Below are 25,559 nucleotides of genomic sequence, written 5' to 3' on the forward strand. Positions count from 1 at the left end.
CTAGATGATGCTCTGCGTCCCTTCCAATCTTTGTGGGTCCTATACCCAGTGAGGATTAGAATCTGAAGTAGGATTCTATTGCCAAACTGGTCGGGCAAGTCTCTTTGTAGGCCAATGACCGTAGGTGGTTCTCATCAGCTAAGTGTCCTCCTCAGCACCCCAAAAGAAGGAGCCAGGCTACAGGAGCTGCAACTAAGTGATAGGACCCTCCATGCTAACGAAGGGCCTTTCCTCCACCTAGCTGCTAGGTAGGAGAATGAAAGCCAGTGTGGTGTGTGAGGGCTGAGCTGGAAGCAAGACAAGGAGAAGCAAGATCTGTTGGGGTGTTAATGCTGTGGTCCCTCCAACTTATGCTTGGGTTGTATAGATGTGTGAAATAATAATAATAATAATAATAATAATAATAATAATAATAATAATTTATTTATACCCCGCCCACTCTGGGCGGCTTCCAACAGAATATTAAAATACAATAGTGTAAAACCATGTACAGTGTTACCTCGGGTTACAGACGCTTCAGGTTACATACACCTCAGGTTACAGACTCTGCTAACCCAGAAATAGTGCTTTGGGTTAAGAACTTTGCTTCAGGATGAGAACAGAAATCGTGCTCCGGCAGCGCGGCGGCAGCAGGAGGCCCCATTAGCTAAAGTGGTGCTTCAGGTTAAGAACAGTTTCAGGTTAAGAATGGACCTCTTGAACGAATTAAGTACTTAACCCGAGGTACCACTGTATCCTAAATACACCACATTCTGACCTTCATTCCAAGGATACTGAACCCTGCATAAGTGCTGGAAACACTGGAATTGCTCACCACTCAGAGGTTGGGGTGCATGAAACACTGGTCTTAGCGGCGGGATTGCATTTCCCGTAGGAGGAAATTTGAGCCCCTACATCCTCTGAGAAATCCATCTATCCTAAAGAGACTCCACTGTCCTTCATTCCAAGGAAACTGAACTCTGGGCAAGTGCAGGAACCCCTAGACTCTCTCCCCAGTTGGAGATTGGGGTGGCATGTAACATGGGCATGCCTTGTGGCCACATGAGGGATCTTGGTTTGGTGCGGAAGACGCTAGACTAGATCAGCCTCTTGCAGATTCTGATCTAACAGCGCTGACCTCTAAAGTCCACGGCAGGCAGCAGCCTGAATCACAGCAATTTCATCTCACTTTCATCTGGGTCTTTGGCACAGCAAATGCACGGACGGCTCCTCCTAGACTGTGTGTGTTGTTGAGGCTTGGAGAGGGGAGGGTCAATAATTGAGGGGGGGAGAGAGAATGAGCTCTGAAGCATTCTTGGTTTTAATCTCACACATTGTTGCTTTCTTGCTGCTTTGAATGTCACTCCTGCCTCCAGGCGGGTCCAGGGTTGAGAAAGACTCCCTGCCTTTTCACCCAGGCATTTCCTGTGATTCTTGTTCAAATGTTTTTCCAGTACGGCTTCAGACAGAAATGCCATAACAATATAAATGGTAAAATATGGAGACGCAAAGGATGTGGAAAAGATGGAGTCATGGCCCATAGACGACACCCCCACCCACAGCTCACTGGCAGAGCATTTGTCATGGAAGCAGCAGGTCCCAGGTGACACCTCCAGCATCTCTGGGTATCGTCCACACTGAGCAACATGGACCAGTGACCTGACTCAGTATAAGGCAGCTTCCTGTTGTTGTTGTTTAGTTGTTTAGTCGTGTCCGACTCTTTGTGACCCCATGGACCAGAGCACGGCAGGCACTCCTGTCTTCCACTGCCTCCCACAGTTTGGTCAAACTCATGTTTGTAGCTTTGAGAACACTGTCCAACCATCTCGGCCTCTGTCATCCCCTTCTCCTTGTGCCCTCCATCTTTCCCAACATCAGGGTCTTTTCCAGGGAGTCTTCTCTTCTCATGAGGTGGCCAAAGTATTGGAGTCAGGATCTGTCCTTCCAGTGAGCACTCAGGGCTGATTTCCTTCAGAATGGATAGGTTTGATCTTCTTGTAGTCCATGGGACTCTCAAGAGTCTCCTCCAGCACCAGAATTCAAAAGCATCAATTCTTTGGCGATCAGCCTTCTTGATGGTCCAGCTCTCACTTCCATACATCACTACTGGGAAAACCATAGCTTTAACTATACGGACCTTTGTTGCCAAGGTGATGTCTCTACTTTTTAAGATGCTTCCTTTTTAGGGTAGCTTCCTAGGATCCTGAAAAAGCACCTTTCTTCCAGGACCCAGAGATACACAACTGCTCAGCGTTGTAACACTAGAATTAGAGGACATCTAATGAAGTTGAAGATTGGAAGAGTCATGAGAGCTAAAAGAAAGTCCTTCTTCAGGCAGCACATAGTTAAACTATGGAACTCTCCTCCCACAGGAGGCGGTGAAGGCTAGCAACCTAGATGGTCTTGAAGGAGGATGGGACAACCATGAAGAAAAAGGCTATGCATGGCCAAGATGGTTGTGCTCTGCCTCCATGGTCAAGAGGCGGCTGTGCTTCTGAATACCAGTGGCTGGAAGCCACAGGAGGAGAGAGGGCTCTTGTGCTTGAATCCTGCTTGCGGGGAACTGGTCTAGTGACTGTCGGGAATCAAGCCTTTATCAAGGCTTTATCAGGAGAAACTGGCCAGTCTCCCAGGCACCCGGCTTGATCTCCTGTTGACCTCCCTGGCTGCATTCCCCAGCAGTGTTCAGGATAGGTCGTGATAGGCGATTCTTCTCAGCGTGAGAAAGAACACACCCCTCTTTCCTGCCCCCAGGCAGGGGAAAGAGATAGACAGAAACGTATGGTGCCGTGACTCGGCAGCAGCCATTCAAAAGCCACCTTCTGGAGATGAAACCAGCCGTGAGCCACTTGCACCAAGGAGCAGACCGTATTCTCACAAGATCTGCATTTGACCATGAAAAGTCTTTGCATCCATCCATCTTGTGAATGGGTGGAAAACACAAAGGCCCAAGAGACCAGTGTTTTCCAGGGTAGCTAATTTTGGCTCCAGCAGAAGCTAATGGAGGAAGGAACTTGTCTTCTCTCACCTCCTTCCTGGCTCATGGCAAAAGCCCACAGAGGGGAACATTTGGGCTTAATTACAGCATAAAGGGATCTTCTGGAGAGGAGAGGTTGGGCAGGGGAAGGGCTGGGGGAAATGTGTGCATTCTGAGTCAGCTGGGGGCAACCACACTATCTCCTTTGAATTATTACTGGCAAAAGAAGCTGGTCACAGCCCTATAGTCTGAAATCCTCACAGACCCACATCCAACTGCTTTCATAAAAAAGTTTCAACAGCCTCTGGAGGCTGCTTCATTTGGATGAATGGGGAGGTTCCTGCCACCCTCAGTGAGACTTCCACTGGGCCACCGCCTGCCTGCCTGCCTTCTTAGTTAGAAGCAGACTGGGCAGTTGCCCTGCCTCTCAGCTCCCTCCTCTTCCTCCCTAGGCTCAGTGGTGTCTCCTTAAAAAGGGGGGTGGCCTCTCCTTCCTTGGAGGTTTTCAAGCAGAGGTTGGATGCCGTGGCGGATCTTGGAGCCTCAAATTTCAGCGACGTCCCCAAGGCTTTGTTCCCAGTGTAACCAAACCAGTTGTGCTCCCCTAAATCTGACTTTGTCGGATGGGCCACTTCTTCTTCTTCTTCTTCTTCTTCTTCTTCTTCTTCTTCTTCTTCTTTGGCGATCCCTCATAGCCAAGTAAAATTGTCTTCCATAAACACGGTTTTAACAATGAGTCCATAAGTGACTGTGGAGGCCAATTCAGGACCCACACGTCCTTCCTCAGTGGGGACATTGGTTCCCGGGCAGGAGTTGATCACGGTGCGGATTTGCCAAGCGTGCCTTCCTCTTAGCACATTTCTCCCTTGCGTTCTGAGTTCGAGTGTCTTCAAAGTCCATGACACCTTTGGTAAAGGCTGTTCTCCAACTGGAGCGCTCGCAGGCCAGTGTTTCCCAGTTGTCAGTGTTTATACTACATTTTTTAAGATATGCCTTGAGACAGTCTTTAAACCTCTTTTGTTGACCACCAACATTACGCTTTCCATTTTTAAGTTTGGAATAGAGTAGTTGCTTTGGAAGACGATAATCAGGCATCCACACAACGTGACCAATCCAACGAAGTTGATGTTGAAGAATCATTGCTTCCACACTGGTGATCTTTGCTTCATCCAGTACACTGGCATTAGTTCGCCTGTCTTCCCAAGTGATGTGTAAGATTTTTCAGAGACACCGTTGATGGAATCTTACGAGAAGTAGGAGTGGGCCACATATAACAGATTTGTCAGCTGCGTTTCCTGCCTTGCAGGGGGTTGGACTAGATGACCCTTGGGATCCCTTCCAACTCTATGATTTTATACTCAGAAGATAGGGATGCGGGTGGCACTGTGGGTTAAACCACAGAGCCTAGGACTTGCCGATCAGAAGGTCGGTGGTTCGAATCCCTGTGACGGGGTGAGCTCCCGTTGCTCAGTCCCTGCTCCTGCCAACCTAGCAGTTCAAAAGCACGTCAAAGTGCAAGTAGATAAATAGGTACTGCTCCGGAGGGAAGGTAAACGCCGTTTCCGTGCACTGCTCTGGTTCACCAGAAGCGGCTTAGTCATGCTAGCCACATGACCACATGACCACATGACCATGCTAGCCACATGGCCGTACGCTGGCTCCCTCGGCCAATAAAGCGAGATGAGCGCCGCAACCCCAGAGTCGGCCACGACTGGACCTAATAGCCAGGGGTCCCTTTACCTTTACCTTTACTCAGAAGATAACAGGGGTCCTCCTTTTGCTCTTCCTTCTGTACTTGCCTTTCACAGGCACCTTGTTCTTTTCAGCTATGCTTCAATTTGCATGGGTGGGATTTGTGTGGTGGAGTGTGGTATATTTGTAAACATTTTATCAACACTGTTTAATAAATACATTTTAAAAATTGTCCAGCTTTCCAATCTTTTTATAATACGGGGAGGGCAATGTATCCACAAGCATGCCTTTCAGCTTATTTGCATGGAGTTCTATTATGCAGGAAAAAACCTTATACACAGCACTGGGTGGGCAGGGGCTTGTAGGGCGAGCTTGGCGTGCGCACAGAGAAAACCCTGCCAATCAACAATGGGCACCTGTGACTGGCAGCCCCTTCCCTTCCCCCAGCATGGCATGGCAGCTTGAGCCTGCCCTGGAGAAACATGCTGCTCTCCCTCCCATCAGAACTAATTTATAGAAAACCTCAGCAGAAATGGGCAGCAAATCAACAAGCAGATCTATATCTGGAAATGGGCCAACCTTTGCTTAGAATAATCCATGCACATTGTCAAGTTGAAGGGGTACGATTTGGTCATCTTAGACTACGGATTAGGGAGAGGGAAAAGAATTTGATTGGGTTTGCCTTCAGAATTCACCCTTTCCAAAACAATACGCAAAGCAAAGCACAGCACAGCCAGATGGCACTCTTCCAGATTTTTCAAGGCAAAAGTAAAGTCTACAAATGATATGCTTGTGCGAGGGCAAAGGGTACATCAAAAGCAGATAGCTGTGAAAGCAGCATGCATTCAAAAATGCATTCTATTGGGAGAAATTGCTTTGCAGGAAAACAACTCTGTATGTTAAGGGGGAAATTGCACACAAAATGTGTACATTAGTAGAAATGCACTGTAAATTCCTGCTGACTTTCCGCAAAGTCTGATGTGGAGAACTGTAAAAATGAAGAACAAAAGCTGACAGATTTGCCTATCCCTGCTCTGGGTTTAATGCATTTTAGAAAGGCTTTCTGTCTTACTCCATTCATTTCAAAACGCGGTAAGACAGCCCTGCTGTGTTTGGGGCCCTTTTGCTCATTCTGGACTCCAACTCTAGTGCTGCCACTAGATCTTTTTCCCAGAGAGGAGAGATGCAGTTACTGTACTGTTCAGGATCCATTGGTTTATAACCTACGAGATTGCCTTATCCCATATATGCCCATCTGATTGCTTTGAACAGCAGAACTGGCACAGTTAACGGGTGCCACTTAATACCCCGGCCACATTTGTAAGAAATATCTAGTGTGGCAGCGCCTACACTTTGGAACTCCCTGCCTATTGACACCAGCTTTCAAGGTACACTTTTTGGCGCCTGCTAAAAACATTCCTTTTTAGATAAGCCTACCCAGATGCTTAGAAAGTTGATGCAAGTTTTACTTGCTGACAGCGGCAAGAATGATCATAGCTAGGAAATGGGAAAAGCAAGGAGGATTTCAAACAGAAGAGTGGTATAAAGAAGTATGGGATATAGCAATTAATGATAAATTAACGTGCGCTATCAAAGTAAGAAGGGAAATATGGAAGAGAAATGACTTTGAGGAAATATGGGCGGTATTTGTGGTATTTGTATTGTTAAAGCAGAAAGGGGTCATGCCATCTGAAGAAGGGTAAATTTTTTGGAAAGTTGGATAATTATGATAAATAATGGTCTCAGGGGTGGGTGCAAATTTCTATTTGTATTATTATTACTCTGTTAAAAAAGGAAATTTTTTTTAAAAAGGAAAGTTGATGCAAGTTTTAATCTGTTTTTAGTCTGTAATTTTAACTTTCTGTAAGTCTAAAATTATTGTTAATTTAAATTAACAATAAAATTATTGTTAATTAATAATTTTATTGTTAAACAAATTATTGTTAAACAAATTATTGTTAATTATTGTTAATTTTTCTTATTGGTGATTTTATTGCTTTCTCTTTTTTTGTAAACCACTTTGAGGGTTTTTTCTTTTTTACAATCAAGTGGTATATACATTTTATGAAATAGAAATGTAAGTACATTGAGTGAGTAGGGCTAGCAGATATCCTTGTTTGGCCAGCTCTTATTTATTCCCACCCCCTTCATTCAGAAAAGGGTTAAGAACTCTGGTGCAGATGATCAACTGAGCGGCGGAATGCAACTTGTGGATTATTTTATTTAAACAAATAAAATAATACGATCCCATCTTTATTTTAAAACTGACATGTTCATGGAGCATATAGAGCCACATAGTGGTTGGCCTTTAATTCTTAATAGCCTCTTTTAAATGCAGGGTTAAAGTCCAGAAATGCAAACTGCAACTGTCAGGAGCTCAGCACCAAATGCCAAATTCTGTGTTTGCAAGGTTTGGTGTCGGAATTATGGAATATGCACAGCTGTGCCTCCCAGTGCCGAGACCTGAGATTCAGGGATGCTAAACCAACGTTCCTCCCCCAAACATCAAACCTTGTTTGCCAAGACACTAAGCACATCGTGAGCACCTTTGCTTCCCTTGCAGCAGGGGGATTCTATATTCCAAGCCTCTTTTTTAGTAATAATAATAAAAAACCCTGCTCTTGATTCAGACACTCAGAATTCAAAACAACTCAGTGATGCCCTTTCAATTAGTCTGCCATACCAAAGTCAGAGGCCTTTAATTGAGTCCCAGGTTGCATCTATTATACACAAGGCTGGATAACTCAGGGCGTCAAGATGCCGCTCTGTTTTATTTATTCCACTCAAAGTTTAAAATGCTGGAAGCGCTGCCTTGGTCTCTCACCCACCAACTGTAGAAGATATCACAAGCCTGTGGTGAAGGATGCAATCACCTACAGAAGTAAGTATTTGAATTCAAAGAGTAGAGTGGGTGGTTTGTGTGTCACAATTGCCTCTACTCCTTCCGTCTTCTTCATCAGTTTATTTACAAGTGGGAACTGCAGCAAAATGTTGCAGCCCTTTTCCAAGGTACCTCCATTTCATTTCCCCTCTCACCCAGTCTCCTTTCTCTCCCCTTTAGCCTGCTGTTGCCTCACTCTTGTACGCAGGTGGTGCCATTGCGGCTACATAAGCAACGACATTCATACAATGGTTCTCCACTCCTGACACAGGTCTTCTGTGAAGCAGTACACTCCTAACCCAGGGAAACTTTCCTGCGACCAGTGCTTTTTCTCTGGGGGGACGGGACGCAGGGGGACGTGTACCCCTAAACATTTTGTGCTGCCCCTGTCAGGAGCTCGTCCTACTCTCGAGTAGGACCCTGGCAGAGACACATGCCCGACAGGCATGTTCCCTCCCTCCTGGTCGATCGCTCGGGAGCTTCAAAAGCTTTCTTCTGCCCGAACATCACAGCGACCGATGCCAACAGACACCGGCACACATAGAGATCCGCAGAGTCTTCACAGCTTTTCGTGACAGACCTCAGCAACTCAGCATTTTGGCTAATCTACTTTATTTACATATAAACACACACGGAGCACTGCAACATAGCTCCCTCTCTCTAGCATCAGACAGCAAAGAGAAAAAACAAAGGACAATAGTCTCACTTCACGGAACACAGTAACGCAAACATCCTGTCTCCATCACGTCCCACTCTGTGGAGTCAAAACATACACTGTCATGTGATAGATAACAATCCTATGACTGCAATCACGGAGCAGGAATTCTAACAGCCCCAACTGACTGACCGATGGACCGACATGCCAGCTGCCTCTGCAGTAGCAGCGCAGACTGGAGCTCTGTCATCCTCCATGCCAGTGCCTGGGGAGGGGAGTCTGGGGCGGCCACGGTGCTGCTCCCCTTCTTCCTCTTGCTGGGCTAGAGACAGCCAGTGAGTGCTTGCCCCTCCTCGCTCAAGCCGACCCCATCATCGCCATTGCCAGGGGCCCACCCGTCCTCTTAGCACCGCCTCAAGTCCCTCGTCTGGGGGTTGTGAGGGAGGGTGCAAGGAGCAGCCAAAATGAGAGTACCCCTAAACATTTTTTTTTTAGAAAAAAGCACTTCCTGTGACCATGACACGTCTCCCCAAATTGACATAATCTCCTTGCACTCAAGAAAACAGCAAAAGATAGAGTCAGAAAAGATACTCACACGATGACATAGGGATTGGGTACGTTGCCCTTCTTGGTCGAGGGAAGATTGCTGGCCCCATGCAGCGTGACCTCAACGGATTCCATCTCAGGATTAGCCAAGTGCAAGGCGTTGGGTCTGGAAGTCAGCGTTCCTGGCTCTGCAGGATCCTCCTTCACCTGCCATGGGGAAGCAGAAGAAACACCAACTCAGCAGAACGGAGGTTTGTCCGACGACATCCGCTGCAGAATGTGGAAGCAAAGCAGCTGGTAGTTAAACTCTGGAACTCAGACTGGAGAACTGGGCCCAAACTAACAGAATGAATTTCAATAGGAACAAATGTAAGGTTCTGTACTTAAACAGGAATAACCAGCTGCACAAATATAAGATGGGGGACACCTGGCTTGCCAGCGGTACGTGTGAAAAGCATCTAGGGGTCTTAGTGGACCACAAGCTTAACATGAGTCCAGCAGCGGAGCAAGTCGATTGGGCGCCTGGGGCGGCGTGAATGCCCTGCACCCGGGGGCGGGGCCAGCCACCTGCGGGATGGAGCAAGCCAGGGCAGAACGCTCTGCCTGCCTCCTCCCACTCAGCCACCCTACAGCTAAGGGGGAGGCAACGGGCAGACTGTTTGGGGCATTGCGGAGCCTGCGAGCGCTCAAGCCACCGCGTCACTCCCAGGAGAGAGGTGTGGCTTGGGCGTGCTGCAGGCCTGCGGTGAGTGCCACCCACCATTTTGTCACCCCTTCAGTGGGGACATCCAGGGCGGACCACACCCACCACCCACCCCTCGCTACGCCCCTGAATGACTCAAAAGTCTGATGCAGCAGCAAAAAAAAAGAGAATGCACTTCTGGGCCGCATCAACAGAAGTATAGATCAAGGGAGGTAAAAGAACCACTCTATTCTGCCTCGGTCAGACCACGCTTGGAATACTGTGTCCAGTTTTGGGCACCAAAATGTAAGAAGGATGTTGACAAGTTGGAACATGTGCACAGGAGGGCAACCAAGATGTTCAAGGGTCTGGAAACCAAGCCTGATGAGGAATGGAAAAGATAAAAAGTCTCTTTACCAGGCTCTACATACCCAATGCCCTCACGCACCACTCAGACAGAAAAAGGGTTTGCCATCCAGGCTTTTGACTGCTAATAACATGTGGCTTTTGGAGCCAATTCTGGTTGGAAATTGGGGCAGAAAGGATGTGTTGAAGGCATTAATGGCTCAATCTCGCTTCATCTTAAGACCTGCTTTGGCAACAAAACCCCTAAAGGGCCTCTGTGCAAATATACCAGAGGACAGCAGAAGCAAGAGTTAAATCTCTGGCCTCCTTGACTTGCAAATGAAAAGCAGCAGAAGACCCTTTCAATCATCTTTTCATTAGCACCTCATCTGGCTTCATCGACAAGCAACATCCCAAGAGCCTTGCAAAGCCTTCCTCCTCTAATTCAAAGAGCCAGAAGTTCTTTGGAGCACGCAGAGATGCCACCTGCACCCCCACCAATCAAAACCTTGCAGGTCGGCGGGGGGGGGGGGGGAGGAGGAGGAGAGAGAGAAAGGTTGTTACACACCTCAGCGGATGCAAGGCTCAAGTGATAATAAGGGCAAAGAAATCTGGGGAGAGGTCCTTTTCGTGAAGGCGTTTTAAGAACATAATAAGGGTCTGCTGGATCAGGCCAAGGACCCATCCAGCCCAGCATCCTGTTCTCGTTGTCTGCCTGAACACTTGCCTGTGGGAAACCCACAAGCAAGACACAAGCACCAGAGTTCTCTCTGCTCCTGCGGTTTCCAGCAACTAGTATTCAGAAACATTCCTGTCTCCAACTGTGGAAACTGTGGAAGCACTGGAGGACTCCCTGGTCCTGAATGGGGTAACTGTGCCTCTGAAGGACCAGGAGCGCAGCCTGGGAGTCATTCTGGACTCACAGCTGTCCATGGAGGCGCAGGTCAATTCTGTGTCCAGGGCAGCTGTCTACCAGCTCCATCTGGTACACAGGCTGAAACCCTATCTGCCCACAGACTGCCTCGCCAGAGTAGCACATGCTCTAGTTATCTCTCACTTGGACTACTGCAATGCACTCTATGTGGGGCTACCTTTGAAGGTGACCTGGAAACTACAACTAATCCAGAATGCGGCAGCTAGACTGGAGACTGGGAGTGGCCGCCGAGACCATATAACACTGGTCTTGAAAGACCTACACTGGCTTCCAGTACGTTTCCGAGCACAATTGAAAGTGTTGGTGCTGACCTTTAAACTCCGAGGGCCCAAGGGGTCTTTGGCCCCTCCCAATAAAATATCTGGAGGCGGGTGGCGCTGTGGGTTAAGCCACAGAGCCTAGGACTTGCCGATCAGATGGTCGGCGGTTCGAATCCCCGCAACAGGGTGAGCTCCCGTTGCTCAGTCCCTGCTCCTGCCCACCTAGCAGTTTGAAAGCACGTCAAAGTGCAAGTAGATAAATAGGTACCACTCTGGCGGGAAGGTAAATGGCATTTCCATGTGCTGCTCTGGTTCACCAGAAGCGGCTTAGTCATGCTGGCCACATGACCCGGAAGCTGTACCCCAGCTCCCTCGGCCAGTAAAGCGAGATGAGCGCCGCAACCCCAAAGTCAGCCACGACTGGACCTAATGGTCAGGGGTCCCTTTACCTTTAATAAAATATCTGATGGTGCCACCGCGCCCCCCCCCCCCGTTAATGGGCATTGCCATTCAACTGGCGTGTGTGCAACATGTCATGTGTTTGATTATGCAGGGTAGGGCTTACCTGACCCCCCTCCCCATATTTTATTGAAGTTGGCACCTCTGCCCCCCTCCACTAGCGTTTGAGCCTTGGTAGCTGCCCAGTGATGCAGATCCCTGATGGCTGCTCTGCTGCTTGACTTCACCTAGGCAAAACTCAAATACTTGCCTAAGATCCAGGACAAAGCGCCGCTTTGTCTGGTGCTACAGTGCGGGTAATAAGCAGGCTAGTCCACGGAGGGCATTCTTGATTCTACAGAAAGTGCCCTTTAGTTTCTGCTTTATTTCATTTGACCAGTTCAGCAATGTCTTAATGCAATTAAATCTGCCCTCCGGGACACAAGAAAGAGGGCTGCTCTCTTTTACAATGAGCCTGGAATGTCCCCCCCCCCCGCTCTGTTAAAAGGAAAGAAAGAAAAGCACATGTCACATATCACAAACGTGATCTCGCCAACGGATGAACCCCAAGGCCGCACTGCCAGTGCCAGCCCCCGGCTTAGGAAAACGCCTCCCTCAGCAACTTGGTGCATCTGCCTGCCCATCTGCAAGTAGCATGCAAAGATTGCGGCGCCAGAACAACCGGACCGTGACAGCACACAAAGCAGGGCGGCTGCCTTTGCCAGGCAAAACAGGAAGAGGCCCTGAACCTCCAAGCTACTGTGCAAAAGCAAGTGTCTTGAACCCCAGGACATACCCAGAGGTAAGTCCTAATAGTGCCCTAAAAGGGCAACCCTAGAGAGTAGTCAGACAGTCCAAATGGTCAAATGTCAGTCCAGGTGTAATAAATGATAATAATAATAATAATAATAATAATAATAATAATAATAATAATAATAATTTATTTATACCCCAACCATCTGGCTGGGTTTCCCCAGCCACTCTGGGTGACTTCCAACTGAATATTAAAAATAATACAGCATCATTCCCTAAACAGGGAATCCTGTTGTCTTCAGTTGTCTTTTAAAAGTAAAATAGTTGTTTATTGCCTTGACATCTGCTGGGAGGGTGTTCCACTAGTGGGAGGCGCCACTACCAAGAAGGCCCTCTGCCTGGTTCCCTGTAACCTCACTTCTTGCAGTGAGGGAACCACCAGAAGGCCCTCAGCACTGGACCTCAGTGTTTGGGCTGGACAATGGGGGTAGAAACGCAGGGACAGATTGAAATTGCAGAGTTTTGAGAAATTGAAAGATAAAGTGCGAGATTGGCTTCATTATTACCAAATAATGGAGGTTTATAATTTGGACAAGAAAGTTGGTTTCCAGGTGGAAAAATCAAAATTGGAAACAGAATTGCTAGAATCCAAAACTAAGACCTTGTCAAAAATGTATAACTTGCTGCTGAAATGGAATACTCAGGATGAGACGGTTAAATCTGTAATGATTAAATGGGCACAAGACGTTGGACATAATATTATGTTTGCTGACTGGGAACAGTTGTGGACCACCGGGATTAAATTCACGGCATGCAATGCCTTAAGAGAGAATATTATGAAAATGATATACAGGTGGTACATGACCCCAGTCAAGCTTGCAAAAATCTATCATTTGCCCGATAATAAATGTTGGAAATGTAAAGAGACTGAAGGTACATTCTTTCACCTTTGGTGGACGTGCCCAAAGATTAAGGCTTTCTGGGAAATGATATATAATGAATTGAAAAAGGTATTTAAATATACCTTCTTGAAGAAACCAGAGGCCTTTCTCTTGGGCATGGTCGGCCAAGTGGTGCCAAAGAAGGACAGAACTTTTTTTATGTATGCTACAACAGCAGCAAGGATACTCATCGCAAAGTATTGGAAGACGCAAGATCTACCCACTCTGGAAGAATGGCAGATGAAAATGATCGACTGTATGGGACTGGCAGAATTGACGAGCAGAATCCGTGACCAGGGAGAAGAGTCGGCAGAAGAAGATTGGAAAAAATTTAAGGACTATTTACAGAAACATTGTAAAATTTAAGAAAGTTAGATGGTGTTGGATTGAAATTGAGAGGTTTCTAGCTGCAATAATATATAAGAACATAGATGGGGAAAAGAAAGGGTTTGAAAAATAAGGTAATGTTATAAGCTGTAATGCTTTAAATGAAGGATTTGCTGAACAAATAATCTTAATTGGGATACAAGAAGGAGAAGTATGAGGAGGTCTGAGAAATTTGTTATTTAAAAGTATGGTTTATGAATTTTATGCCTGTGTTTAATGTTTCTGTTTGTTTTGTTTGTTTGTTTGTTTAAAAAATTGGAAAATTTAATAAATATTCCAGATGCAGTTCCTACAAAAAAAAAGAAAAGAAAAGAAACGCTCCTATTTTCAATGGAGAAATGTTGGAGGGTATGGAGTTATCCAACTCCTGAGCCGTCTGAAGGCAATCCTGTATAGGGAAGGTTTTTTAAAATGTTTAATGTTTTATTATGTTTTTATATATGTTGGAAGCCGCCCAGAGTGGCTGGGGTAACCCAGTAAGATGTGTGGGGTATAAATAGTAAAATGATCATTATGGAATGGGACGTCCCTATTTTCATCGGAGAAATGTTGGAGGTTCCTGCCTCTGCAGAACATCCTGGTTGGAACACCTGGAATCAGTCCCAAAGTCACCCTCCAGTAGTCCAGTGGCTGACCAGATCCCTGTGGGAATCCCAGAAGCAGGATTTGAGCACAAGAGCAACTCACCACTCCTGAGGTTTCAAGGAACTGGGATTCAGAATCATTTCTGTCTCAGACCGTAGAGGCAGGACATGGGTAGTAGCCATCCATAGCCCTCTCTTCCAAGAATTTGTCTAATCCTCTTTAAAAGCCATTCAAGTAGGTGGCCATCGCTGCCTCCGGTTGGAGTGAGTTCCACAGTTTAACTGTGTGTCCTTTCTTTAAAGGTAAAGGACCCCTGACAGTTAAGTCCAGTTGCGAAAGACTCTGGGGTTGCGGCGCTCATCTCGCTTTACTGGCCGAGGGAGCTGACGTTTGTCCGCAGACAGTTTTTCCGGGTCATGTGGCCAGCATGACTAAGCCGCTTCTGGCAAAACCAGAGCAGTGCACGGAAACGCCGTTTACCTTCCCGCTGGAGCGGTGCCTATTTATCTACTTGCACTTTGACGTGCTTTCGAACTGCTAAGTTGGCAGGAGCAGGGACCGAGCAACGGGAGCTCACCCCGTCGAAGGGATTCGAACCGCCGACCTTCTGATCAGCAAGCCCTAGGCTCAGTGGCTTAGTCCTGAATCTTCCAACATTCAGCTTCATTGGCTGTCTATGAGTTTTAGTGTTATGAGTATATATTGCCCTGATATTTTATGAGATGGTGGCTTATATCTATATTATCCACCCATCCATCCTTTTATAAATGAATAAAATGCAAAATGACTTGAATTTCTTGCCCGATCCCTACAGCCTGAGTAGACATGTATGAGACTGCAAGCCCTGCCCTCACTGCTCTCCTCCTTGGTGCTTGTTCCTTATTCCTTTGCAAATTCTTACCAGTTGCCTCATTCTTGAGCAAAGCTTGCTGACAACTCCAGTGAGTCACTAGGGGAGGCCGTCGGTTTCCAGGATGTTGGATCATCCGCACCAGCTGCCCCGTAACAACCATTATTCCAAGTTCTGTGATTAATAGCTATGTGGTTTTTAAAAAATGTCTGAGATCCTATTTGTGTTGGGGGTGGGGGTGGGGAATAAGTAAAAGATAAAAAGAAAAATAGCAGTTCCCAAAACTGAAATGTGCAGAGGAGTGCTATTGGGTAAGGAAGTCAGAAATATTAAAGATGGGCCAGTGGGGAGGGAGGGATAGACCTAAAAATGGACAATTAACATTGCGACACTGTGGGCTCACCGACACGTCCCACTGCTTTCCCAAGGGAAAACCCACCATTTACCACTGAATCGGACCAAACGTCAATCGGTTTTTCTGCGGATTGATGTCTCTTTTGATTCAGTGGTAAACAGTGCGCTTCCCCAGGGAAATCTGAAGGCCAAATGAAAAACTGCTCAGACTCGTGCCTGAAAAGCATGGAAGAAGCGGAAAATCTCCTGGAGCCAAGGACAAGTGGAAGTCTGGATGAGCCCTGGCGAGAGCTGGTAAAGTCAATGCTCTATTTCGCAGGAGTCTGCAGAAGGTGGCTTTGCTACATTTCCTCCTAAGTCAGTGGTTCCCAAAGTGAGCGGTGGAATAACCTGTGAGGGGGGGGGCACTAAGAGGCAAGGGGGCAGCAGTAGGGCACTGTAGGTGTAAACGACTATCAGGTTTTGAAAAGCTGGCATCGCTGGATCACACTCATCCACCTTCATGAATTAGTTAAACTAAATAGTTTGAATTGGGTTTTAGAAAAATGTCCACATTGGCAATATGTCAGGGAAAACCTGGATGTATGGCAGAGCAATGGAAAAAGCAGCAGAAATAGCCCCAAAAGCTTAAATTCACTATTTTTTGGGAAAGGTAAAGGTAAAGGTAAAGGTAAAGGTAAAGACCGGGACGCGGGTGGCGCTGTGGGTAAAAGCCTCAGCGCCTAGGGCTTGCCGATCGAAAGGTCGGCGGTTCAAATCCCCGCGGCGGGGTGCGCTCCTGTTGTTCGGTCCCAGCGCCTGCCAACCTAGCAGTTCGAAAGCACCCCCGGGTGCAAGTAGATAAATAGGGACCGCTTACTAGCGGGAAGGTAAAACGGCGTTTCCGTGTGCGGCTCTGGCTCGCCAGATGCAGCTTGTCACGCTGGCCACGTGACCCGGAAGTGTCTTCGGACAGCGCTGGGCCCCGGCCTCTTGAGTGAGATGGGCGCACAACCCTAGAGTCTGTCAAGACTGGCCCGTACGGGCAGGGGTACCTTTACCTTTACCTTAAAGGTAAAGGTAAAGGGACCCCTGATCGTTAGGTCCAGTCACAGATATCTCTGGGGTTGTGGCGCTCATCTCGCTTTACTGGCTGAGGGAGCCAGCGCACAGCTTCCGGGTCATTTGGCCAGCATGACTAAGTTGCTTCTGGCGAACCAGAGCAGCGCTCAGAAGCGCCGTTTACCTTCCCGCTGGAGCAGTACCTATTTATCTACTTGCACTTCGTGCTTTTGAACTGCTAGGTTGGCAGGAGCAGGGACCGAGCAACGGGAGCTCAGTCCATCGCGGGGATTCGAACCGCCAACCTTCTGATTGGCAAGTCCTAGGCTCTGTGGTTTAACCCACAGCGCCACCCGCATTTGAGGTTTCCACAAAAAAGCTCAACAATTCTGGGGCCTTGCTTAAAAAGCCCAATAACGTTGCAGGTGTCAGGAATTTTACTTTTTGAAATATGGCAACCCTAGCTTATTCTGAATAATGCTTTTTATACGATAGGGGGCTTTGGGGATGAACTTATGGAACCAAGAGGAAGGGGGCCAAAAAAAGTTTGGGAACCACTGTTCTAAGTGAAACACAGTTGACCCAATTGAACTGCAATGGTGAATATGTGGCTCTGAGCTCAGCTCATTATCTGGCAAAGCAACTCTGTAATCTCTATCATCTATCTGTCTGTCTGTCTATCTATCATCTATCTATCTATCTATCTATCTATCTATCTATCTATCTATCATCTATCTATCTATCTATCTATCTATCTATCATTTCTAAAATTATTTATATACCACCATCCAGTGCTTTTTGTCTAGAAACATAGGTGCCTGTACTCACCATTAAGTTGTTACAGTACTGTAAGTGCTACACGTTTTAACAAAAAAGAGGTGCCAGTATTGCGTACACTTGAGTACCCCCCCAAAAAAGCACTCCCACCACCTCATAAAATGCCAGAACATTCACCAGTGTGCTAGTAGCACCATGTTCCCAAACCACAAATAAGTGCTCCCTCCCAACATCTTCAAATAGATGTTAAATAACAATGGGGACAAAACTTTGCCTTGCAAATCTCCCCTACTCACACCAAGGTTACTCTCAGGACTGGTCCAAGGCTACTACCTAGTGAGCTTCATGGCTGAGTAGGGATTTGAACCCGCGTTTCCCAAGTCACGGGACGCAGGTGGTGCTGTGGGTTAAACCACAGAGCCTAGGGCCTGCCAATCAGAAGGTCGGCGGTTCAAATCCCCGCGATGGTGTGAGCTCCCGTTGCTTGGTCCCTCCTCCTGCCAACCTAGCAGTTTGAAAGCACGTCAAAGTGCAGCTAGATAAATAGGTACCGCTCCGGCGGGAAGGTAGACGGCGTTTCCGTGCGCTGCTCTGATTCACCAGAAGCGGCTTAGTCATGCTGGCCACATGACCTGGAAGCTGTACGCCGGCTCCCTCGGCCAATAAAGCGAGATGAGCGCCGCAACCCCAGAGTCGGCCACGGCTGGACCTAATGGTCAGGGGTCCCTTTACCTTTACCTCCCAAGTCATAGTCTAACATTCTAGCACCGTCTAGCACTGACTCTCCAAAAGCCAGTGGGCATCTAATTGAAGCCGAATGTTAGAAGGTTCAAGGCAGACAAAAGAAAGTACTTTTTCACACAACGCATAGTTCAGCTAGGGAACTCCCTCCCACAGGGGGAAGCAATGACCAATGACCACTGACCGAGATGGCTTTAAAAGAGTGTTAGATTCATGGAGGAGGAGAGGGTTCTCAGCGGCTGGTGGCCAGGTTGGCTCTCCTCTGCCTCCACAGTCGAGGGCAGCAATGCTTCTGAATGTCAGTTGGTGGAAAGGATGGAGAGGGGAGCTCTTGTGCTTATGTTCAGCATGTAGGTTCCCCAAAGGCACTGGCGGAGGAAGAGGGGGCGGGGGGAGCGGACTGCCCCTGGCAGCGCAATCCTGGTGCCATGCCCCAGTGGACAGCGCGCCACACCCCCAGGGTGTGCACCAGCCATGCCCTGCCTGCTCTCCGCTCCCTGGTGACAGAGCATGAAGCTCCGCCACTGCCCAAAAGGGCACCTGCTTGGCTACTGTGAGAACAGGATGATGACCTAGATGGGCCATTGGTCCGATCCAGCAGGCTGTCCTTATGTCCTAATAATAATAATAATAATAATAATAATAATAATAATAATAATATTTTATTTATATCCCTCCCTCCCCAACTGAAGCCGGGCTCAGAGCGGCTAACAACAATAAAAGTAACACAGTTTACATAAAATCACAATCAATTAATTAAAATACATTCTAAAATCAATTCATTCTAAAATCAATTCAGAATCAAATTAATGGCAACCATTGGGCTAGAGTTCTATGAGGGTTACCAAAGGAGGGGGTCAGGCTGTGCCTTGGCCAAAGACCTGGTGGAACAGCTCCGTCTTGCAGGCCCTGCGGAAAGATGTCAGGTCCCGCAGGGCCCTAGTCTCTTGGGACAGAGCGTTCCACCAGATCGGGGCTGTGACATTAACATATGAGAGAGTGCTGGAAGTGAAATAGTTAAACAGGTTGCCCAGTCAAGAGGTGTGTGTGTGTGCGGGTGGAGTCAGTGGGACTATAAAACCAGCTGGGGGGGGCAAAAGGAGGAGTTTGTGATGAGTTCGTTGAGGAGTTCGTTGGGAGTTGGGTGGTTGGTTGGAGTGGGAGTGAATTGGGATAGAGTCTGTGGGTAGGTTGAGTTAGTGTAACGAAATAGGCTGAGTCACGAACAGTTAGGGGCTAGGCAGACAAGTAAATATCTGAGAGGTGGTTTAGTGAGTGAGAGCAGGTAGCGGAAGTTATAGGTCTGGATAGGCACCCCATGTATGTAATTGACTGATACTGTTTATGAAACCACACGCTTGTTAAACTGTAATAAATAAACAAAAGTTTATGTTTCAATTTAACCCTGACTGGACTTAGTATTGTACCAGGTAGGGCCTGGGTGGTGGCAGCGAGAAATAAAGTGGTGGCACAGGGATCAATAGATGGTGAAATGTCCAGGTACCCTGTGTGATCGCCACAGGGGCCACGGCTAAAAAAGCCCTGGCTCTGGTTGAGGCCAGCCTAACCTCCCTGTGGCCCGGGATCTCCAAGATGTTTTTATTTGAAGACCATAAGCTCCTCTGTGGGACATACCAGGAGAGGGTTTCCACACGCCACAACAATTACAGAATTTGCACACCAATTGGCGAAGGCCCTAGCCTAAGCTGGCTTGATATGGAGCATCCTGCTCCTTCTGCCATGCGCTGCTGTCTGAGCTCACTCTCCTCTTCCACATGCTGACATTATCCAGCGCCCCCACCCCTCACCTTGTCAGCCGTGCTTCCCGCTCCTCCCCCTCCCTCTCCTGTGTCATCCTGGCAGCCAGTCTGGGCCTGTGCTATTCCCACCGGACCTCTTGAGGGCTGAGCAAAGAAAACGAGAGGTTAAGTGCAAAGCTCCCCTCTCCCGAATGCCGTAATCATCCTGTGATGGGAATCAAAGTGAAAGTAATCACAAGAGGCAACAGCCTGTGACTAACGGCTTTTTGGCTACAGATCTGGGCTGGCGGCAAGCAGAGAAATCTCCCAGGGATGAATGGGAGCGTCGGGGCTATTGAGGGCTGCTAGCCACAGTGGCTCTGCTCTGGCTCCACAGCTGGAGGCAGCAATGGCTCCAAATGTCAGTTGCTGGGGATTGAAGGCACTCAGGTCCTTCACCTGCCTAGCCTCCAACATACCTCAGGTGCAAACAGGGACATTCTATTCTACATCAGTATCACTGCTTCAGCATTTCCTCCTGGTCAAGTACAAAAGTTATTAGAGGAAACATGGGGAAACTACAGTATTTTAAGCACAGTAATGTTTGAATTCATGTACTGCATTTAAGGAAGGCTGGTGGGGGAGGGAAAACCCCAAATCAACAAATACAACTAATTAACTAATTATATGTGTGTGTTTGTGTGTGGAGAGTATGCATGGTCATCATGCATTTAGGAGTACAGTGGTACCTCGGGTCAAGTACTTAATTCGTTCCGGAGGTCCGTTCTTAACCTGAAACTGTTTTTAACCTGAAGCACCAATTTAGCCGGAGCACGATTTCTGACTAAGCCGCTTCTGGCGAACCAGAGCAGTGCACGGAAACGGTGTATACCTTCGCACCAGAGCGGTACCTATTTATCTACTTGCACTCTGATGTGCTTTCAAACTGCTAGGTTGGCAGGAGCAGGGACCGAGCAACGGGAGCTCAACCTGTTGTGGGGATTCGAACCGCTGACCTTCTGATTGGCAAGCCCTAGGCTCAGTGGTTTAGACCACAGCGCCACCCATGTCCTTGCAGCTTGTAGGAGCATGCAAATAAGAACCCAAAGTAGGTTGCTGCTTCTCTCTTTCCCTCTCTTTCCCTGGCCAGAAAATGGAAGGAGCAATGAATGAAAACTTGGAGACGGATTTGAGGGTGGTTTGGGGGTGGGCAGCGGCTGGCATTTGGGTATTGGGACTCTGCATGACAAAGTGAGAAATTGTGATGGTTTAAGGGTTTTTGTGACGGTCCCGTCGTCTTCAGGGCAGTTGGAACCTATGCATCTGGTTGGCTACTGTGAGAACAGGAGGCTGGATTGATGGGCCCTTGAACTGATCCAGCGGGCTGCTCTGATGGCAGAAGCCTCTTCTGTTCAAATGCTACTTGTGGGCTTCACACAGGCATCTGGTCAGTCACTGTGGGAGCAGGGTGCTGGATTAGATGGGCCACTGGCCTGATCCAGCAGTTCCTCTGATGCTTCAACGCAGCAGTGCCAATGACAGCCCTCCGCTCCTAGGGCTCTTCCAGAAGACCCGCTTATTGAGTGCCCATCCTCATTTGCGTATGCAGAGCATTTGTTCTGCTCTCTTTACAAGGATGCAACAGTGTTTAAAACCCTCAATGACTCAGGCCCCAAATGCATACCTGAAAGCAGGCATGGTTGCAGTTCAAGAAGAAGAGTTTGGATTTGATATCCCGCTTTATCACTACCCTAAGGAGCCTCCAAGCGGCTAACAATCTCCTTTCCATTCCTCCCCCACAACAAACACTCTGTGAGGTAAGTGGGGCTGAGAGACTTCAAAGAAGTGTGACTGGCCCAAGGTCACCCAGCAGCTGCATGTGGAGGACCAGAGATGTGAACCCGGTTCGCCAGATTACGAGTCCAATGCTCTTAACCACTACACCACACTGGCTCACAAGCACAAATTCCACCTGATAAAAAGCACTTCAGGAAGTCAGAGAGCAGGGACAGAGTGTGGCTTGGTCAGGAGAGAGGGACACCTGTCTTGAGAAAAGCCAAAGGCCAGATAGAGAGGCTGGTGGGGGGGCATATGTGGCCCACAGGTCTGGGCTTCTCTACACCAGGCATATATGACTTACCATAGACTACTATAAGCTTTGCCAGGGGGTACTCAACACTTCATTTCTAAGCTTGAATCTAGCAATTTGCACCTACCTTCTTTGTTCCCCAGGAAAGGAAACTGAATGGGTTTCGTATGCGGGATTTGCCGCTCTCTCCTTTTTTCTAAAGACCCAAAATTCAAAAACCAAGAGAAACAGAAAGAAATCCTCAGTTTCACAAATGGGTACTGGCCTTATTCTGCCCAGTTCACACCAAGCAAAGAATGAAGGGGGGGGCGTGGCCCTCCAGATATCTGTTGGACTCCAACTCCCCTCAACTCCAGTCGAGACCAGTGGTCAGGGATGATGGGAGAGAAAGGGCCATAGGCTTCCCATCTCCAGCCTAAAGCAAATTTGTGCGTCCCGGTAGGGAGAAATACTGCTTTGAGATTTCCAACTGGAAACACCAAAGGAGACCAGAGCTTCTTTCTAGTCTGCCTGGCCCCCACAGGCCCTATGGGTGTTGCTGGACTACAGCTCTCACAGTCTCTGGCCATGGGGCCATGCAGGCTGGGGCTGATGGGGTTTGGAGTACAACAACACCTGAAAGATCAGAGGTTCCCCTCTCCTGGGTCTAGCCAATATAACTGTGAGAGAAGTTCCTGGCCTGGGCTTGGGATGCAGAAGTCTTACTGAGAGTTAAGCACCTGGCGACATCACCTGGAGACTCAATGCAACAAGACAGGGGCCAGCCATATAGTTGCACTGAACAGCTACCATTAGAAAAGTGTGGTTCAGTGAAGGTTGTCAATCCACTGTTCCAGTGATTGGGCAAGGATATAAAATTCCTTTTCTCTGCAATGTCTTTATAGCAGCCTTCCTCAACCTGATGCCCCCCAGATGTTTTGGTCTACTACAGAGGTAGGCAACCTAAGGCCCGTGGGCTGGATGCGGCCCAATTACCTTCGCAGTCCGGCCTATGGACGGTCCGGGAATCAGCGTGAATGCCCTAATAATAGCCCAATTTCATGCTGTAAATCTCTTTGAGAGCTTTGTTCAAGTGCATAAATCAGAGTGAATCTACATGAGTAGAATGTGTCCTTTTGTTTAAAATGCATCTCTGGGTTATTTGTGGGGCCTGCCTGGTGTTTTTACATGAGTAGAATGTGTACTTTTATTTACAATGCATCTCTGGATTATTTGTGGGGCATAGGAATTCATTCATTTTTTTCTTCAGAATATAGTCCGGCCCCCCACATAGTCTGAGGGACGGTGGACTGGCCCATGGCTGGAAAAGGTTGCTGACCCCTGGTCTACTACTTCCATCATCCCAAATGTTTGCCCATGCTGACTGGAGCTATTTGGGAGTTGTAGCTCAGCAAGCAAGCTGAGAACAACTGCTATGAGGCTAAAACGAGGCAGTGAAGGCTATTTAGTAGCTGCTTCTGGGCTTTTAGCCAGGGCAGGGGGTCACCCAAAAGAAGACAGAGGCCTTCTACTGTGGGAGAAGATGTGATAGCTTTCCCCAACCTGATGCCCTGCAGACGTCTCATCACACTTAACTCTACAGCTATTACAGTGACCATTTTTAGCTACCTGAAAAGTGATGCTCTTTTTGTTGTTGGGGAAAATAAGCCAAACAAGTGTTCACATTTCAATGTTTTCTTTCATATATTTTGAACTTTGAATTCTGGAGGTTTGGGGCGGGGATGCAGCAAACCACATAATCGGATTGCAAATTGAACAGTGAATTGAACTGGAACAGAAATAGTTCTTTTTTGGAGGGGTGAACTGGAACTAGAACTTAGAATCATAGAATCATAGAGTTGGAAGAGACCACAAGGGCCATCGAGTCCAACCCCCTGCCAAGCAGGAAACACCATCAGAGCACTCCTGACATATGGTTGTCAAGCCTCTGCTTAAAGACCTCCAAAGAAGGAGACTCCACCACACTCCTTGGCAGCAAAGTCCACTGTCGAACAGCTCTTACTGTCAGGAAGTTCTTCCTAATGTTTAGGTGGAATCTTCTTTCCTGCAGTTTGGTTCCATTGCTCCGTGTCCGCTTCTCTGGAGCAGCAGAAAACAACCTTTCTCCCTCCTCTATGTGACATCCTTTTATATATTTGAACATGGCTATCATATTCAAAAGGACTGAAGCAGTGCACCAGTGACTTTGTGGGTTTTTTAACCTACACTTTTCTTTTCTTTTTGCATACTAGAGATGTTATCCCAGGGTATGTTTTTCTGTGTTTGGGGAGAGGGCAGTGAATGTTCAGCAACTCACCTCCTGAGCAGGAGGTTCCTCTTCAGGATCATCATTCTGTACTTGAGACATTTCTTGTTTCTTGTTTAGGAGTTATTTATCTACATTCTTAGGGCACTGCTATGCCAGAATGAAGCCTGACTCCAAGGATCATTACTGTTGCTTTCCTCCCTTTAAAACAGAAGGCATCCTCCATCCTAGCTTCAAAGGAGCCTCAGTCCAAGGAGAACTTTACTGAAAGTCATCAGTGAGGCGACCCCCAGAACTGTATCTTCCTGGTGTGGATTCCACCACAACTGTCTGCTTATGACATCAGCAGCATCACAGTTCTGCGGCCAGCATTACCTTCTTTTTTAAGGATATAGATTGATTCAGAATTTTTAATCACTTGAACATGCTCTCAAAGAGATTTACAGTGTGAAATTGCGCTATTATTATGGCATTCTCATTAGGACATCCTTGGGTATCTCAGTTCTAAATATTTCATCTTCAAGGGCTGTTCCTGCTCTCCGACTTCACCCCTACAAAGGGCAGGGGGTAGGTTTAGCTCCAAAATAGGTTGGGTCTAAACTGAGCTGGTTGTACATTGTTCCCATTGAAACCAATGGGACTCAAGCCACAGCTAACATTGCTCAATGATTCCTTTGGGACCTGACCTGACTTTGTATGGATTCAATTTGCTGCCTTCAAACACAGCGCTTTGCTCGATTAAATTGAAAGTTCTTCTTGGATAATTTTCAGTTGACTTTGTGTGTGTGTGTTTCTGGCCAGGGCTGTCCATGGACCTGCCAATCTGATTCGGGGCCTGATCCAACCAGATGCAGCTCTCCTCCTCCCTTGCCTTCCCACCCACACCTGTATGTTTAAGCAAGGGGAGAGGGTAAGGCTACCTGTGCCCACTCTCCTTGCCCTGCTTTTGACAGTTCCAGAACACTCTGGGTGGACCCAATATGAGCCAAGGCAATCTAAACCTCTCTCAACCCAATGCAGCTGAATCCTGGATCAACCCAAATCAGCCCAAGTCAGGATCTGGGATTTGGACGGATTTCTGCATCAATTTGGGATGTATAATTCTTATAGGGTACCAAAACTTCCTAGTTCAACATAGTGCAAGGGTCAGCAAACTAAGGCCCACAGGCTGGATCAAGCCCAATTGCCTTCTAAATCCGGCGCACGGACAGCCCGGGAATTGCCGCTTGGATCACCAGCACACGCATTCTTTCCCTCTCCCTCACACAGCAGTGGTGGCGGCGGCGCCTCCTCCCTCCCTCCTCCTGGCTTCTCCCTGCCCTGCCTAGAGGAGGAAGGGGGCTGGGCTTTGTTGCTGCCAGCCCCTCTCCGGAGCCCTTTCATGCGTCGCTCATGGTCCCGCTGCCACCAGTCCCTGCCGCTCGCAAGACGCTGAGCGCCCCTCTCGAGCAGCCGCCATTTAAAGCAGCCCCTCTCCGGAGCCCTTTCACGCGCTGCTCATCGTTCCTCCACCACCGTTCTTTTTCTCTCTCTCCCCAAAATATAGTCCGGCCCCCCACAAGGTCTGAGGGACAGTGGACCGGCCCCCTGCTGAAAAAGTTTGAGGACCCCTGACATAATGGATTTCTAGGTGAACATACAAACATCACTTTTAAATGTTTTTAGAAT

At 47.8% G+C, this 25,559-nt stretch overlaps 1 protein-coding gene across 4 annotated transcripts in view; it reads right to left on the reverse strand.

Annotated features, from left to right (window-relative positions):
• Positions 1 to 24,131, reverse strand: part of CCDC33 (coiled-coil domain containing 33) — a 157,133-nt gene extending 133,002 nt beyond the window's left edge. For 3 of the 4 annotated variants that reach the window (XM_053403599.1, XM_053403601.1, XM_053403597.1), the window contains exons 1-3: positions 23,943 to 24,131; positions 21,774 to 21,842; positions 8,780 to 8,937 (exon numbers count right to left, since the gene is read on the reverse strand). In XM_053403599.1, coding sequence (XP_053259574.1) covers positions 8,780 to 8,937; positions 21,774 to 21,842; positions 23,943 to 23,993 — 278 coding nt within the window. In that variant the 5' untranslated portion in view covers positions 23,994 to 24,131. The remainder of the gene's footprint in view (positions 1 to 8,779; positions 8,938 to 21,773; positions 21,843 to 23,942) is intronic. The other variant, XM_053403600.1, reaches the window with a different exon arrangement.
• Between the last annotated feature and the right edge of the window lie 1,428 nt (positions 24,132 to 25,559).

This window comes from Podarcis raffonei, chromosome 9 (genome assembly GCF_027172205.1).
Source record: "Podarcis raffonei isolate rPodRaf1 chromosome 9, rPodRaf1.pri, whole genome shotgun sequence".
Lineage (NCBI taxonomy): Eukaryota > Metazoa > Chordata > Lepidosauria > Squamata > Lacertidae > Podarcis > Podarcis raffonei.